The following is a 16,942-nucleotide window of genomic DNA, read 5'->3' as shown; positions in this document are numbered from 1 at the left end:
TAAATAATAAGTAATGCATAATTGCTTAAATCATGAGAAAAAAGAAAAGAAGCAGATAAACAGTTCAAAATGCCGTTTACAAACTTGCGACAAGATTTTGAAGCAGTCCTACATTATAGTTTTTTATATGTTAGCAAAAAAACTGTAGGTGTTAGAATCAAGAACGATCTGTCGGATCGAAGATATTGCACCCAACAGTCCTAGTGCAGAAAATGTTGAGGCAATGATTGTGTTTCCCCAGAAAAGTAAGCTGTACTTGGAGGGCTTGAATACAACATTGTAGAACACCATTGGCAAAATGAAGTCCAGAGGAATGCATCCAAATGCTCCAATCAGAGCGTTGATGTCACCAAAGAATGGAAACATAGCTGCAACAGTTGTGGCTATGACCACAGACAGAGATCGATAAACCAACCTTGGCACAACATTGCGAACAGAGAACTGATCAACCTTTGCATTCGCAAACTTGCGTTCAAGTACTTCATTTGTTGGTTGTAAGTAAACCTGCAGAACCGATCAAGTTTTGTATCATCCACTGAATGTAGTCTTTACGATTCATTCTTGGTGTTGTGAAGCGGATTAGAAGACTTACCACACTAACAGCTGATACTTGCAAGAAGGTGAAAACATTGGTCATCAATAGAATCCAAGTTGGCAACAGAGGCTTTCCGTCAACTAAAAAATTGAGCAGAATTGTTCCTTTGGCCTGATTTCCAAACGCCCAATAACCCGAGATACCAACACTGAAAAATGTCGAAAGTACAACAGCATAGCATACGCATAATCCTTTGAACATTTTTCCTTTAACTGGAGGTGCTATTGTTGCCTGCAAACATATAAATTGCCCCATTAAGTGAGAATTTACTGATTCTACTGAACAATGTTTGACCTCTATCTTTTATCACTGCATAAGATCAAAAGCAAACAATAAATTCGAAATGATAGGATTCCGTTGTCTTTTTTTTTTCTTTTCCTTTTTTTCCCTCAAGTAATAAAGCAATTGGAAAACCTGTATTTCAGGAATAATGCCATTTCCATATGTGGTTGCGATGATTGAAATGGCGTTGAAGGATCCAAAAACACGATTCTGTCCACTTCCGTTTAAAGAGTAGTCCTTCCTAGGAGCATTAGTCGAATTTCCTATGAGCATGGAAGTTAGTTAATTAAACTGATCGCAAGTTATACATTCCTAATAATGTAAAGAAATTGTTTTGTGATTTCTTACCGATATATACGGAACCAGCTGTGGCACAGATGCTATATGCAAGACAAAGGATTAGAGAGACAAGGTTGATATGCCTCAAGGAGTGGAAGGATGGAATTTGTGCCAACACCAGCATCAAGACACCAAAAATAATAACAAATTGGTAGAGTTGCATGGCTTCTGGTCTGGAACTAGAAAGCAAATATATGTACTTGTAGAAGAAGAAGAATATGTGGGAAAAACAAAAGAAAATTAAAATTCAGTAAACATCCCAAATAATCTGCAAACAAATTACTACTTTAATTGTTTGGCAAACTACTGCTGCTTGACATAATTTCCAGACTTCAAAGAAATTCAAGATAAATTAAACTTGATAAATTTTAAGTTCATAATTCAGTGTTCTCGTAAAAGATTACAAAACAAAAGTTTGAAAAGAATGCGGGGTAGGGGAAATGTCGACAGAAATATTAAACTGATGATCACCTTAAGGCTCTGCCCTCCCAGAAGAATGCAAGCTATAACTGCACCATAGCACAAGCCAAATTGAATTGGACCAACAAAGTATCTTCCCCACCCTGGTCCTGTAAAATTAGACCATGCATGCTCATATCATATTTTTTTTTCGCAATGTTAATAATTTTGCCTCAAATCACAGGACAATTTACATTTAAGAGGAATCTCAAGGGGAAGAGGGCAGCTATAAATAGTACTCACCCAAAATATCTCTGGCCATGTCGCGGAATCGAAGCTGGCGCATGCCAAGCTGGTCATGGTGTTCTAAAACCAAGGACAGAAGGTTGTAGGAGTAGAACGTTACTAGAGCTGAAACGGTGAGGCATAAAGCCCCAGCAAACCAACCCATCAAGGAAAGTGCATAGGGAAGACTTAAAAGGGCAGGAGCTACAATTGAAGTTGTCAGGTGATATCCACAATGCAACCATGACCCTACATACATATCATCATCATCATCATCATCATCATCATCATCAATTAAACTCTTCAATTTAACAACAGACCAAAGCTCACTGATCTTGATTCTTGACACACTTTAATTTCATTTTTTGACTAAATGATATATGAACTACTCAATCTAGGGAAAAGTTGATTCGAATTTGGGCGCAAGGTGGCGGACACATACTGCCTAACAGAAGCCTATGATGAACGAATAAGTGATCCAAGTGATAGGGCTTTCGCAGGAATGACACGCCTATTGGCCAAGAGGCATGACTCTAGGAAAAGGGGCTTCGGTTCTAGTGAAGAGATATACGTCGCTTCACATGTGAAGTGTGAACCAAATACAATGAGTGTATAATAAGGTACACCCCTTGGATCAAGGGTTGCACCTCTTTTAAAGGTTACAGCCATTCAACAAGGGTCTTGTTTTATGGTACCCTCTCGTTGCCTAGAAATAAGTTTGCAGTCAAACCATTTCCTTCATTCCAATTCACTTCCATAGAGAGAGAGAGAGAGAGAGAGAGAGAGAGAGAGAGAGAGAGAGAGAGAATAAACCAGTCTAACATCACTACAGATCTTAATTCCTTCATATGACGCAAAGAGAGAATCAATACCTCTAGATTTGAGCACAAATAAAGCTCCAGCATCAAGCTCCTTTGACATGTTGACTTCTTCATCTTCCTTATTTTCTGCTGATAAATCAGTATTTGAACTGGGAAGAACTGACTCCATAGCTCTCTAACTATCAGAATGTTTTGGTTAGCCTTTGGATTAACAATATTGCTGCAACATGAACTTCATATAATTGACGACCGCATATTCCTCCCCTTCACAGAAAATTGGAAAAGGAAATGGTTTTGTTTTTTTTTTTTGTGACGATATAGACAAAGCAGGAAAAACACTTTGACTTGTTTACAAGCCACTGTCGTCTTTTAGCAAAGAAAAATAAATTAAAGTGGAAAAACTGATTTGACAAAGAAGGCAATGGATTTAATTAGGAACCCACAATAATTAAAGGGAAATGTTATTAGCACTTGAAACTATCATTTTGCTATCTTGTAAATGTTGAGAATCAATTTTACATTCATGGGAGGACGGATCTTGCATGGACGTATAAGTAATTGAGGTACTCTCTATATTGTCAATTGATTTTACAGTGAAATCTCAACTTCTTTATGGTATCAGAGTAGGTTGCCAATGTGTGAAGGCCAGTGGCCATACGTGCTCTACGTCACCTGTAACAACCCGTCCCGGGATTTACGTAAGAAAATGGGTATTTTTGTATTTTCACTAAGTTTGAGGATACCTTCCTTTTAAAAATTGTGTTTTAAGTCTTAATTGGTGTGCCAAGGCCCACCACTGATTTTGTCCCCCCAGCCTCTCATTTCTTTCTTCTCTCTCAGTTCTCTCTTCTCTCCTTTACCCCGATCTCTCTCCCTCTCTCCGAGTAGAACACACCGACACACACACACACACACCCATGCCCACACCTGTAGCTCATTTCTAACCCCGTGGTTGTGTTTTGGACGTCAAACCATGAAGAAACCACCTCGGAGACATTTCCCCAGTTTTCCGGCTAGCACCGCTCCTTTCGAGGAAATTTCCGGCCAAACCACGGCGATTTGGCCGGCGTGAAAGGTATCAATCTTTTCGTCTCGCTGAGTTCTACAACTTTCCTTTTTGTTTCACCCAATTTCATTGAGTATTGAAGAAGTTATACTCATTTGAATCTTACCCAGTTTCTGACGACCTCAGTGACTTTCGAGGCAATTTCCGGCCAAACCACGGCGAGTTGGCAGGCGTGCAAGGTATCAATCTTTTCGTCTCACTGAGTACTACAACTTTCCTTTTTTGTTTCACCCAATTTCATTGAGTATTGAAGAAGTTATGCTCATTTGAATCTTACCCAGTTCCGGCGGACACCCGTGGCTTCCAGGCTGTTTTCCGGCCAACTCCGACCACGATGACGGGAACCAAGGGTATATTTCGATTCCTTACCTTCGGGGCTTCAATTTGGTATATTGAATGACATGTTTTGGTTGAGTTTTGAGCTCCATCGGAGCTTGGGAATTCTCCGGCCGAAATCCGGCCTTCTCCCTCCTTGGAATCCGGCGAACCATCCAAACCCACTTTCCTTCTAACCCAAACCCAACCCACCTAAAACCTAAACCCAATTTCCCAAACCCAAAACCCTAAAGCCCAAACCCGTGACCCGTTGACCCGTGACCCGTGACCCGGTCAATGGTCAACGTTGACTTTGACCGTTGACTTTTTGGGTTTTCGTGTGGGACCCCTCCTAAGCTAATTTCGACGTCCTGAACCCGTTTCTGATGTCCGTTTCTCCAAATTCAATCGTTTGAGTAGAGTTTGACTAAGTGTACCATTTATGTGCTTAAGGGCGATTATCTGTGGCGTTTCCTTCTTCGCTAGATGGCGTGACTTTTCGACGGCGAAGTACTGTGAGTGGACCCCTTCTAAAAATGCATGTTTTGATAGTATAAATGCATACATGAAAAGCATGATTTGATGATTATGTTTTATGAAACGTTTTACGAGATAACATGCTTACTGAGGCTAGTTTGAATTATTACTATTTTTCCTATAACCAATGTTCTTATAGAATATCTGATGGATGACGATATGATATTTAGAACATGTTTAGAACATCTCTTTATAGTATAGATGATGGATGACTTTATATTATGAAGTTGATTTTCAATATATGTATGTTCACTGGTTTTGTACTTACCTAGTGGTCCTTTCCGCTACGGGACGTAGGGATAGATCTGGTCCGTCCCGGGCGACGGTTTGGTGTTGGCATAGGGCCTGGAGTGTGTTTTCCTCTGACTGTCTGCTCAGAGACGGGGAGCCGGCAAGGGGCCTGAAGTGTATTTTCCTCTGACTGTCTGCTCAGAGACGGGGAGCCGGCATGGGGCCTGAAGTGTTATATCGGACATTCACTAGTGTTTATTATTTATGCGAATTATGATTTGAGATATTGCACGACATGCTAGGTTACGGAAAACCTATGTTTATCATTATATTTGTGTTTTCATAAAACTTGGGGGTTAGTATGTTGATAACTGTTTTATTATATATATATATATATCAACTTTGTCCACTCATGTTTGTTTTGTGCCCCCTTCAGGACTTAGAATCGAGGCATACAATCCCGACGTCCAGGCACTTCCGCATCGGCATCCTCGAGTCCTCTTGGTGTAGGAACCACTCCTTTGTTTCATTCAATTTTATATTATTTTCTTTTAGTGTTCTAGATTAGAGGTGTGCTCTAAACACGGTCCTTATTTGCATATTCATTATTCTTTTATATTTATAAACCTTATTTATCCTTTGTTTTCAGTATTTACACTCAAAAAATAGCTTTCGTCACCCTCGGGTGTCGGCCAGCACGTGCCTATCCTGGTATTCAGGGAATATTGGGGTCGGGGCGTGTTATCACCCAATTTGTATTGTCCACGTGCGAGACTTGAAAATTCGTCACATATGAGTGGCCGTGTTGAGAATGAATTTGACATTGATGGCAGGAGGGACCTTAACTTCTTCACCAAACGTATTTTTTCGCATGTACTTTTTGTTTGGAGGATGTGATAACTTCTTTGAAGTACTCCATTTAACAATCACGTAATACTACAATCTAATTGAATTGTATAAATGGTACCATCGTTTGTCTATATACACTCTCTCTTAGCCTTTTTCTGATTTTTTGATCACATAATTCTAGTATCCACTTTAAATATCTAGTAAAAAAAAAGATTACATATGTTGATGATGAATGATGATTTATATATACAAAATACAAATCGATTAGGACTATTGAGTCCTGAATAATCTAAATAAATTTTTATATCAAATTATATTCGACTGCAACTGCAGAAACCTTCCAGGATATATCTTCACGTAGATTATCTCCAACTTCTTCCCTGAAATAGTTGGAACCCTTCAGGTGTCCAATGCCATCTGATATGTCTTTGTCAGCGTATGCAGACCAGTCAGATTCATCATCTGATGATTCTCACGACAACTCTGCATTTTTTCGCAAGCTTAATCATAACATCCTCCGTTGGTTTAGGTAGCATATCGTAGTTTAGCCTTTCGTGGTCCGTGAAAATTTCATTTACTTGTATTTCCAACAAGCATATATAATATGTGAAGTGCAGCATACAGCACATAAACTTCCTAACTCCACTAACCCACCGAGTCCGCTGCTCTATTCCATTGTTGGAAATCCAAGGGTCGTGAATTCGAGCAGGAATGCCAGGCACAGAACTGTGACGAAAAATCGTTCCAGTGCCAGTTTAATTAAGAAATCACAAAACATACATTAGTTAAAAATACTGACAATGATTCGATGATATACTTACACAATTAAAGCCAGTGTCTCGCTGGATAGTTTGCTTTGTGCTGGTTAACATGTAAATGACAATCATCCATATGAGGTAGAAAAGGACTGCTTTCATTGACCACGATTCCACCAGTAAGGCGTTGTGCAAGGCACATAGCCTATCCCAAGCAACAAACATGGATGCCTGCTTCTGTTCAAAAGCTTCTTGTACATATAAAGGGGAGTATTTTTATGCAAGTGTTTGTGCCTAAAATTGGCAAATTTCACTCATTTGGGACTAAAGCCAAATTATGGCATTTTGTGGGGTTATTGTGAACGTAGGCTAGACTAGTGGCACATGTTTGGCTTACAGATATCAAGTGGCACCCATTTTTATATGATATATATTTGTAGATATTTATCATATAATTGAGGTTTGGATGGTGGAATGCAGCAAGTGACTTCTTTTAATATCATTTCCTAAAGAGGTGGAATTCGGGAAGGTTGAATCTGCATCAAGTGGCTTTATGTTGACATTATGGTTTGTTCTCTATATATTTGAAGCCAAAGCTGAGAAGGGACACTCAAACAATCAAACAAACCTCTGTACAGCTGCACCATTTTCATTTCAATCATTTCAAAGCTCTTTCATTTCATTTCATTGCAAGCTCTTTCATTTCTTTCAATTAAAGTCAAAGCACTCTTTCAATTCATTATAGCTTTGTTGTCTTTACTAGTATTCCTCCAATTCAATACAAGTTTTCTCTTTGAATTGTTATTGTCATCTCAATATAAAGTACTTAAGCAATTTTTCTTTCTCTTCACTATTTACATAGGGGTGTGCTATCCATACACCCTATTTTACTTCTCACACACCCCTTGATCATTCTGTCCGTTGATCTTCTTCGATTTATCCAATCTGACGGCCGAAAATTAAAAAGGTGTGTGAGAAGTAAAATGGGGTGTGTGGATATCACACCCCTTTACATATTGTTATTGCATTCTTTACATAAATAAATTCTTTATCATATAAGACAAAGAAAGAACCTAAGTTGAGTTCCTCTCCCTCAATGATACAATTTTTTGGTTAGAAGTTAAATAGCGCAATCTTCATCACTCAAATCTCATTTACTAGAGGTAACTAGTGGTCGCATGCTCACAATCTCCAATCTCATGTTCAAATAAATTCGTAGCTTTTTAACAAATATATAAATAAATAAATAAATTCCCGGCGTAGGCCGGTGAATTTGGGACGTGAACAGTTAGCCATTAAATTATTACAAAGACTGAGTAATTAGAATACAACATGAAGAAACAGTTATTTGAACTTCCAATATGGTATTTGAATTTTCGACTAGGTGGTCATGAGCTTGTTGAATCTTCTCCTATATTCGAAGAAGTTCTTCTTGGGCTTCCAAAACACATTACCGATATCCAATATCCATATAACACATTACCAGAATCTATTTATTTAATCTGATGACAAAACATTAAAAAAACATGTAGAAAGATAAAGCATGGGCTAATCCAAAAAAGAAAAGTGCGTATTTGCTAGGGTTTTTTTTTTTTTTGGTACGTATTTGTTACGTTGAGAGTTTGTTGTTCGAAAGATTTTTCAGTATACCGTAAATATAACATAATACATAAAGTGTGTAATTATCTAACTGATTGATCTCAACTAATTGTATTATAACACTTAATATATGAATTATGTTCGCGGCACATTGAAAATTTCTTCTTTTGTTCAATCACATGTGAAGCTCTAATAGAAATTTTAAATGACCAAAGTACCCTTAAACCCCAAACAGCAACAAAATTCCCACGAATGCCACGAACTATAAACCGCCGCGACCTCTCAGGGTCTCAGTTGAAGTGGAAGGAAGAGCGAGCAACCCCTTTCTCTGCGAGTCTCTCTGAATCTCTGGAATTCCAGAATGGCGAAAGGTGATGATGCAGTGAGGAAGAAGCAGAACAAGGTCAAAAGAAAGAAGCTCCACAATAAGAACGACCGCTCTTCCTCTGCAATCTCTGCCCGCGTTGCCTCCATTATTGCTGCCAAGAAGCGCCGCCATTCCGGTAAACGCCGCAAATGTCAGGTACTTCCTCCAACCCGAATTTTGGAGTTCCTTTACTTTGATTATATGTTAATTATAGAAAAGAAGGAAAACAGAAATTGATTATATGTTAATTAGAGTGCATTTTGCTCACATTATTTTTGTTTGTTGGATGATTTTGATTTAATGTAAGCAGGACACAAATCTCGAAATTTAAAATCATCTAACGACAGATAACGAGGTGGTGAATTTTAACACTAATTAATGGTGGTAATTCCTAAGTTCATGTGTTGCTACCTTCCATATGATATGTGAGACCAAGTAATTTACTGCCGGTTTTGTAACGGAAGCATTTAGATTTGAATACCGGTCCCCGAGTAATTAGGCAGAGTCTTATTTATCATTACATTGCAGGGTATGTGCTTTAGCCTTCCTACCCTTGATGATCCCTTCAACGACAGGAATGGTGCAAAGGATTTTGAGAAGAAAGCAACCAAGAAATCCATGGTTTCACATAAGCATGAGAATGTGTTTTTGAATGAAAAAAGTAAAGAAACTCTCGATACTGAAATGGTGGATGGTCCAGCGCAGAAGAAGGAGATGGTAACGGTTTTGAAGGATGGGCTAAAGAAATCACTGGCGTCTATTGATACCATGGCTCGTAGAAGCCGAATTGACCCTGGAAATACAAAGACTCAGCTGGATGGGAATGGTGGCATCTACGGGCATCAGGGAAAGGTCTGCGAAAACTTAGATTGTCCATCTAAGTATCTTATTCAGTGCTTGAATGCCATAGAAAATTCACTTCGCTGTGATGGTACCTATGATAACGAGGAGGACAAGCCCTTGTTTGTGAGTACTTGGGGAGTTGAGTTTTGGAAATGTTATTCAGCTGGGAAGGATATACTCGAGACAACCGGAACCTCTTCTACGATGGAGCAAATTGCATGGATGGTTTCCTGCGTTGCTGATTCAGTTTCTAGAAAGGATGAAGAAGGTTTATCAGTCACCAGCCCATTTCTTTTGTTCCTTGTTCCATCCCAGGAGAAAGCCACAAAGGTTTGTATGATATAGTAGTTTAGCAATCATTGGTTGAAAATTTTAAAGCTCACTTTGAGTGGCCGACCACTTTAAGGTTTAATCTAGGTTGCATAAAAGTGACACATAAATGCGGCGCATGAGACTGTTAAATTGTTAATTCAAGCACGATGCATTGCTCTGACTCCATATCTATGGAATCACATACACCCTCTCTAGAGTTTCATTTGTCCTCGTTAAGTTATTTATGTTGTTGTATGACATGTTTGTTTAATGATGACAGGTACGTTCAGTATGCAAACCATTGAAGGCTCTTGGAATACATACAGTGAGTATACATCCTGGTGCTTCCTTGGATCACCAGATTGAAGGGTAATTGATATTTCAAAATTGGTGCCTCAGGATAATGCCATTTTGGCGCATTTGTCGCAAAATTAATTCATTTGCTTTTTGCAATTCTTGTCATGGCATTCTTGATTTACCATGTCCATATTAATTAGTGACTTTCATGTAACCTTAACGCTTGATGTTTTTAGTTTTGTTTTAAAGTTTTTCATACTAGTATATATCTATATCTATATCTATATATATATATATCATATAAAACCTCTGTGGCATGCTTGTTCAGACCAGTGATACAACATGACCATTTACACAACATGATTCTGATTTTTAAACTTGTGGGAAAAAGAAAAAGGTCTATGATGCAGTGGCTTTGCTGTTTTAAGCATGAACTGCAAATGATGTAAAAAGGAAACAAAATGGAGTACATTTGGCATAGCACATCTCTTATCGTTCTTATCAAGTTAATAAGTATGCTTAGTGCTCTGGGGTGTGTGTTTGTGTATATATGCGGGCTTGCAGGTGTGTGTGTGCATGTATGCCTGTATGTGTGGGTGCACGTTTGTCATGGGACTGTTCTTCCGTGCTTATATGCACATGTAAATTTGCATTGTATAGTTGTCTATTAAGTTATGCTTGTTGTCTATTAAGTTATGCATGCAGAATTATAAACACAAGCTTTAAGTTGTTGGTTGTGTGCCTTTCTTGTTTATGCTGGATCTACTTAGCCTTTCATAAACAGTTTTTCCTTACTACAGTTTCTGATTAGTTGTGGTTTTGTAAATAGTCTGAAAAGCTCTGAACCTGAGATTATGATTTCAACACCTGAGAGACTTTTGGAGCTTCTTTCCTTGAAGGCCGTTGATCTATCTGGGGTTTCCTTGCTGGTATTTTGTTCCTGAACTTTTTTATTTATTGTGCAGAATCAGGTGTACATTTGTTAATCTTACATTATTTTTTCTTACTTCTTATCAAATTTCTAATTACTCTTTAGCCCATTTGTAAATCCATTGAATTTTCAAAATGAGCGGTAATGACTTACTGTAGGTATAGTTACACTATCACTGTTACCTCCCATACATTGGAATGTTGTGCTGGATGAGGGAGTACCAAGTACCAAGGATTTTGGCTACATTAACAAATGAACTACAAAAGATGAAACATGAATACGAAGGGATTTGTACATAACTACTTCAAATGAGTCTTTTGAAAATCCTTTGTTTAACAGCTTTGTAAGGCTTATTAAATGCATTTTCATTCCCTCTGCCTAATGTTTTGTGGTGCATTTCGAACTAGTTTAGCCTAAATCCCTTGTTACTGGAAATTCCTCATCCAACCACACCATAAAGTCATAATTCGTCTCCTTAGCTCACAATACCTTTAGCCAATGCTTTTCATAGACCTTTGTGAAACATAGGGTAGTAATTTTCACTTTAAGATCGATGATAGCTAACAGTTAAGTATGTTTCATGAATCCATCAAGTGTCCATAATGATGTTTTGTTTTGTTCCTTTTACGTTACTATTAGAAAGATTTTTTTTAATGTATTCCTTTGTCACTTGAACAGGTTGTTGATGGACTGGAATCTTTCTATAGCAAAGGGTGCTTGGATAAAATAAATTCTATTCGCCAATCTATAAGTGGAAAAACCCATACAGTTGTTTTCAACGATTGCCATAGATATGCCTGCGTACGAGTGGTGCAAAATCTTCTGACGGGATCAGTTCATAGATTATCCCTAAATAGTTCTCTCACCAGTCAAAGTGCATGCATCATTCAGTCTGTAAACATGTGTCTTTCGAAAGAAAAATTGCCAAAGGTATGTGGACTTTTGAAAGAAAATCTACTTTCCATGTGTGATGTTGATAGTAAGGTTAACTGTAATTCTCGAAAGAATACTGTTTCTTAATTATTTCAATTTTCCACTATAACTGTTGTCTTTTTTAATATTTAAAATTCATATCTTGATAAAAAGTTTGTAATGTGGAGGTACGCTGTAAGCCTCAATACATAATGTGTATCTTTACCTAAGGAATTGGATGGTAGTGATGATTAGAGGACTTAGGGTTGGTTTGTTGAAGAGCGACAGGATGCTATTGAATTCTTAAATGTGCAAGTTCTAAAATTCCTTGATGTAGCTAGACTTGCGAAGGATTTCGTAAACATAACTCTCGCTCTCTTGAATTTTTTAATGTGCATTATAGAAAAAGAAAGAGTAATTACACGAGTAATATGAAGGAAAATGCTGCTCAGTTATAGTGGAGAAAGCTTCATCATGTAGTTATTTATTCATTTAATTAGCTCTGGATTGTTGGAGAATACATCCTTGAAACAGAATTCAGTTATACCTACCTGTCAAGTACTTTTGCAGGCTATCGGAGTTCTTGATCAGGCTTATCGTGGTCGACACCAGCCTCAGGCTTCTAAGGTGCTATATATAGTAGGGAAAGATGATAAGTATCGTAAACTAGCTACCGCTCTGAAGTTCAAGGGTTATTCCGTCACATCTGACTCAGTTTTTACAGAAGTTGGGAACAGGTTGTTATTCTCTTTATTTTATTCATGAATGCCTTCAATGACTTGTATTTCATTTTTGTCATGCAGCATTTGTTTGGAGTTTATTGCGTTATACAAATTCGGAGTTTAAACTAAAGGCATCTTGTTCAATAAACCGAGTGTTTTTTGGGTCGAATGTTCAATTAATTGAGTTTGTTTAAACTAAAGGCATGCTATACAAATTTGAGGGCTTGTATCATGTACAGAAAGGTAGAAGTTAGTTTTTTCTTTGGTCAGGGAGAAGTTAGTTACTGTGGTAACGCTCCTCGCGGCAGTAGTCGACTGGTGTGCTTATGAGAAAACAGTATTGTATTCCTTTTTGCAGTCCCAAAAACTAAACTGCTCCTCAATGTATGCTCATACTCTGTTTTCTGAGAATGGCTCATTGTTTGTCTTTGTCATCTGTTCAGTGTGGAAATGAAGGGCAGGACCAGGCCTGCAGTCTCCATGATTGACATAGACCAAATTGGTGCAACCGACTTCAGTGAATACGAATGTGTAGTTCTACCCGATTTGATTCTCTCAATTGACAGTTACGTTCAAATCCTCACGAGAATGGCTCGGTACTCTGTGAATGGCGTATTGCATAGCTTTTTTACCAGAGAAGATGCAAAGCTTGCTGCACCGTTGATTAAGATCCTTGAACAATGTGGGCAGGCAGTGCCTGAAGCCCTAAGAAAAATGTCGTCTTCATAGCAATGACATTTGGATTTGTTTCGTCCGTTTTGATTCACCAATTTTGGCAAATGCTGTCGTTTTATAATTGATTTCTTCTTGCAAGTCTTAGTTGTAATACGTTATAATTCTATTGCCTGAATCCCCTAAGAAAAATTCTCCTCTTTATCAATCGTTTGACTCTCTCTATTTTATCACCAATTAGCTCTTTAGTTTTGTGACATTTTTCTTAATTATGTTGGAAGCATAGTTAGCAAAATGCAAATGGATATAGTACGTGAAGAATATGTTCCGTGTAATATTCAGCAATTTTGCTAAATAATACCTTGAAAATTTTGACCATTTTTTAATTTAAAATTTATTTGTTTTTATTTATTCAATAATATGTTAAAATACTCGTAGTGATAGAAAGCAATAATGCTTATGCGCCCTGGTCTGGTTTGAGTTTAAAATTCCCACTGATTTCCCTCTCCTTAACATTTACCAAGTTAACACACTAATGTTATCGCTTGTAAAAGAAAGTTAAAATACTAGTAAAATGCATGAATTTTTTTTTATATATTATTAAAATATATGTGAAAATAACATGTTTAAACGTGAAAAATACGTATGTATGTTTATAATGTGTGTATCTTATGTTGGAGATTTTAAAAACATGCAATTTAACGGATCATTAATATGTATACAGAAAACGGAAGTTTTATGAAAAATACATACGTACAAATATAATACGCGTATCCTAAGTCAAATGATGTCCCAACTTTGAATCCTCTCGAATTGATAAGAAAATCAAAGTAATTATATTTTCTCACCAATTAGCTTTGCTATGGGCTTATGGGCAGCACAACGTTTCCGAAAGTGTGGAGAAGAGTAGTTTGTAATGAAATTACTGCTATCAATAAAATCATATTATCTGTTTAGTTTCGATCGAACACCAATTTCAAAGGTTTATTGGTTGGGGAGAAGAGTAGGATGTCTAAGTTCCTCACGTCACGACATAAAAATGACGTGCCATCGACCATGAGTTGAATAAGCTTTTGGAGCTATGCGTGCTATTCTACATCACTTTTATCCACATCAATTTTCCTTTTCAAGTTTCTGCCACAAATGAAGTATCATTCTCTGAGTTGGACGCCTTAACCACACACCTTTTTAAGCTTTAGTTCCAAGGTTTGAATGGAAGAATATCATCAGTTTTCTGTTCAGTATCAATCTACTTTAAGTAAGTTGTCAAACTCTTGCCCTACCTTGATGCTCTAAAACTCAGGCACCCATAGTCTTTTGTGACCACTATTAACGATATTAACGATAAAAATTCATGATTGTCTGTATAGCCAGATCAAATTATAACTAGAGGATTCGGAAACACACACTTTTACAACATATTTTGACATAGATTTTTGTGGGATTGTATGTCTTATGCTTTTGCGACACATTTTGACACATGTTTTGGTCTAATATAAATCTCTGCTTTTCTTGACATTAACTCAGCTTTTCATCTGAGATTTGTGTTACAAATATTGAAGTTCACCTATATATATATATATATAGTTTAAGGTTTTATAATAAATCTTACTATATATTAATCCTGGAATTTACATTTTGTAAATCCAGTCATCATCATGGAAAGATTTCGTTCTTTTTACATTTTGTTCCTCTTTTCCCACATGACCTGATGGCCAGTACATTAACTTGTTCTTCCACAACACGTGGAAAATGTTGCTTTAATTAATTTATGTGTGGGTCTAGAAATGGCCATGCATGAGCGGCCAGCAAGATCACCGTCCCAAGTACAAAAGTAATCAAGCTTGTCAAATAACCAGCTTCCCGATCTTACTGATGAATTTATTGTTTGTGCATTTAAGTTAGTAAATAAAGGTTTAATAGCATGCGCGATAGTTGATCAAATAGTTTTATAGGGATGTGCTATATATTCACACACTTATTTTTATTTTTTACACAACTCTCTCAACTTTCCTCCGCTAGTAGATGAATTGAAGAAGATTAATAAACAAAAACTAATAGGGATGTGTGAGAAGTAAAAATAGATGTGCAAATAGCACTGGCCAATTTGTAACTTGTAAGCTTGTAGTATTACTATCTGTCACTTGTGCATGAAAAAAAAAATTGAAAATTTGACATCGACCCAATTTCATTAGAATATCTTAGGAAAAATTCACACATCTTTGACAATCTTGTGATGTTGAAAAACTTTCCATAGTAAGATGATAAGGTCAATTAATAACTAAGGTTCTCATTTGTCATTTTGTTTCATGCCTATTTTACCGCCATAATTTTTTTTTGTCAACCATCATTTTTCTTATTTAATGTTATGTGAAACAAATTGATTTTTAATTTAAAATTTATTATATTTGAGTCTTATAGATGGGTAGAAGTGGATGAATTTGATACTAAATGTGTAGTAATATAGATGAGTTTGATACCAAATATATAGGTTATGCATGTACGTGGAAATATAGGTTTTGATACCTATCGCAAAGGTGATGTAGATAGAATTTTCCTACCTATTGATAATGTTTTAATTGACTAACCCTAAGTGTCCATGTGTTGATGATTTTTGAGTTTTTTTTTTTTTTTTGTTCGTTTAATAGACATTTTATTCCACCTTAACAATAGGTTTATAACTGACAAATTGTTCCTTAATTATGGATTCAAGTTTTTTATCCTTATCGATTCAAGTAACTGTAGACAATTTTACTCTTTGACTGGGTGCAACGACACATATAAAAATGTTAGGTAGAGTTTGAAGTGGATGCCCACAAAGAAAATAGATGTCTACTCTCATGTGAAAATTTGTTATGTACAAAATTCATTGACCATTTATATATGTAACTTAACATTTGAGGTCACGTACGTAGGTTTAGCGGGCATGCATGCATGAACGACTAAGTATATAAATGGATCTCGTGAAGATCCTACCTCTATGAAAAAATGTAATTAATTAGCAACGAGCATGTCCGACACAAATTATAGATCAATTAGCTTGCGTGAAAACGTATATATAGCTGTTTTGGTGGTCCTGACCCATGACTAATTTGCATGCTAATTAAATTAGTGTATCATTAGCCTCCAGACATGCACGATACGAATACGCTTCCATATACCATTATTTTGATAAGAAAAATTGTTAGCCAGATCAAAGATTTTTCAATGTGCTTGGAACACGGGATGGTACACTATATGTCTCTATATAAGTGGTAAGATTCTTGTGCTAAAAAATCAATAACATAAAAACTAAAATTTTCCACTATTTATATAATAACACATGGTGTACTACTTGTATTACGGGCACAAGAGAAAATTTCTCTAGGTAGATCACATTTTGTAGATTACATTTAAATTATCTATGTAATAAAGGGTAAGACTTGTATTAGTGGACCCTATCTCTTCACATTAACTTACAAAATGTAATTTCTCTACATCACAATATCTTATTTTTCATAGAGTTTGAGCTTCTTATATTTTAGATCGAAAAAAAATTGAGATATGACACTGACTAATCTGCAGAGAACTACGAATTGTAGTTGGTGAGTGAAATATGTCTCTACCTTCTCAATATGTGATTTTTACTATTTTACCTTCAGATAATAAACAATGTATTCTTTGGCATTTCAATCAATCAAGAGCATATCGAAGGGTTTCTGGAAGCTGAACTAGTTAGGATGGTCCTTTACTACAAAGAAAACGTACATCTTTGCGTAATGATTTTACTTTCTAACCCATTTATGCCTAGAGTCTGCCCCCCTCTCTACTCAT

The 16,942-nt window shown here is 36.6% G+C and overlaps 2 protein-coding genes across 2 annotated transcripts; one reads left to right on the top strand and one right to left on the bottom strand.

Annotated features, from left to right (window-relative positions):
- Positions 1-3,025, bottom strand: LOC137735410 (GABA transporter 1-like). The gene is made up of 7 exons (XM_068474835.1): positions 2,773-3,025; positions 1,919-2,149; positions 1,688-1,785; positions 1,226-1,415; positions 1,010-1,140; positions 593-826; positions 1-504 (listed from the first exon to the last, which is right to left on the bottom strand). Exons 1-7 carry the CDS (start codon positions 2,888-2,890, stop codon positions 124-126), a joined length of 1,383 nt encoding a protein of 460 aa, XP_068330936.1. The 5' UTR covers positions 2,891-3,025; the 3' UTR covers positions 1-123.
- Positions 3,026-8,335: 5,310 nt separating this feature from the next.
- Positions 8,336-13,333, top strand: LOC137735007 (DEAD-box ATP-dependent RNA helicase 5). The gene is made up of 7 exons (XM_068474359.1): positions 8,336-8,596; positions 8,969-9,613; positions 9,876-9,964; positions 10,722-10,821; positions 11,502-11,753; positions 12,306-12,472; positions 12,901-13,333. Exons 1-7 carry the CDS (start codon positions 8,435-8,437, stop codon positions 13,184-13,186), a joined length of 1,701 nt encoding a protein of 566 aa, XP_068330460.1. The 5' UTR covers positions 8,336-8,434; the 3' UTR covers positions 13,187-13,333.
- Positions 13,334-16,942: the final 3,609 nt, after the last annotated feature.

This window comes from Pyrus communis, chromosome 5 (assembly GCF_963583255.1).
Source record: "Pyrus communis chromosome 5, drPyrComm1.1, whole genome shotgun sequence".
Taxonomy (NCBI): Eukaryota; Viridiplantae; Streptophyta; class Magnoliopsida; order Rosales; family Rosaceae; genus Pyrus; species Pyrus communis.
This window is presented reverse-complemented; position numbering and strand designations above follow the sequence as displayed.

Excerpts from the sequence above, each read along its gene's own strand:
- LOC137735410 (XM_068474835.1), bottom strand. The coding sequence starts at position 2,890 with ATGGAGTCAGTTCTTCCCAGTTCAAATACTGATTTATCAGCAGAAAAT. Across the intron at positions 1,416-1,687 it reads TGGGAGGGCAGAGCCTTAAG|TACATATATTTGCTTTCTAG; the intron begins GTGATCATCAGT and ends TTCTTCTACAAG. Across the intron at positions 505-592 it reads AAGTATCAGCTGTTAGTGTG|GTTTACTTACAACCAACAAA; the intron begins GTAAGTCTTCTA and ends TCGGTTCTGCAG.
- LOC137735007 (XM_068474359.1), top strand. The coding sequence starts at position 8,435 with ATGGCGAAAGGTGATGATGCAGTGAGGAAGAAGCAGAACAAGGTCAAA. Across the intron at positions 9,614-9,875 it reads CCCAGGAGAAAGCCACAAAG|GTACGTTCAGTATGCAAACC; the intron begins GTTTGTATGATA and ends TAATGATGACAG. Across the intron at positions 10,822-11,501 it reads TATCTGGGGTTTCCTTGCTG|GTTGTTGATGGACTGGAATC; the intron begins GTATTTTGTTCC and ends TCACTTGAACAG.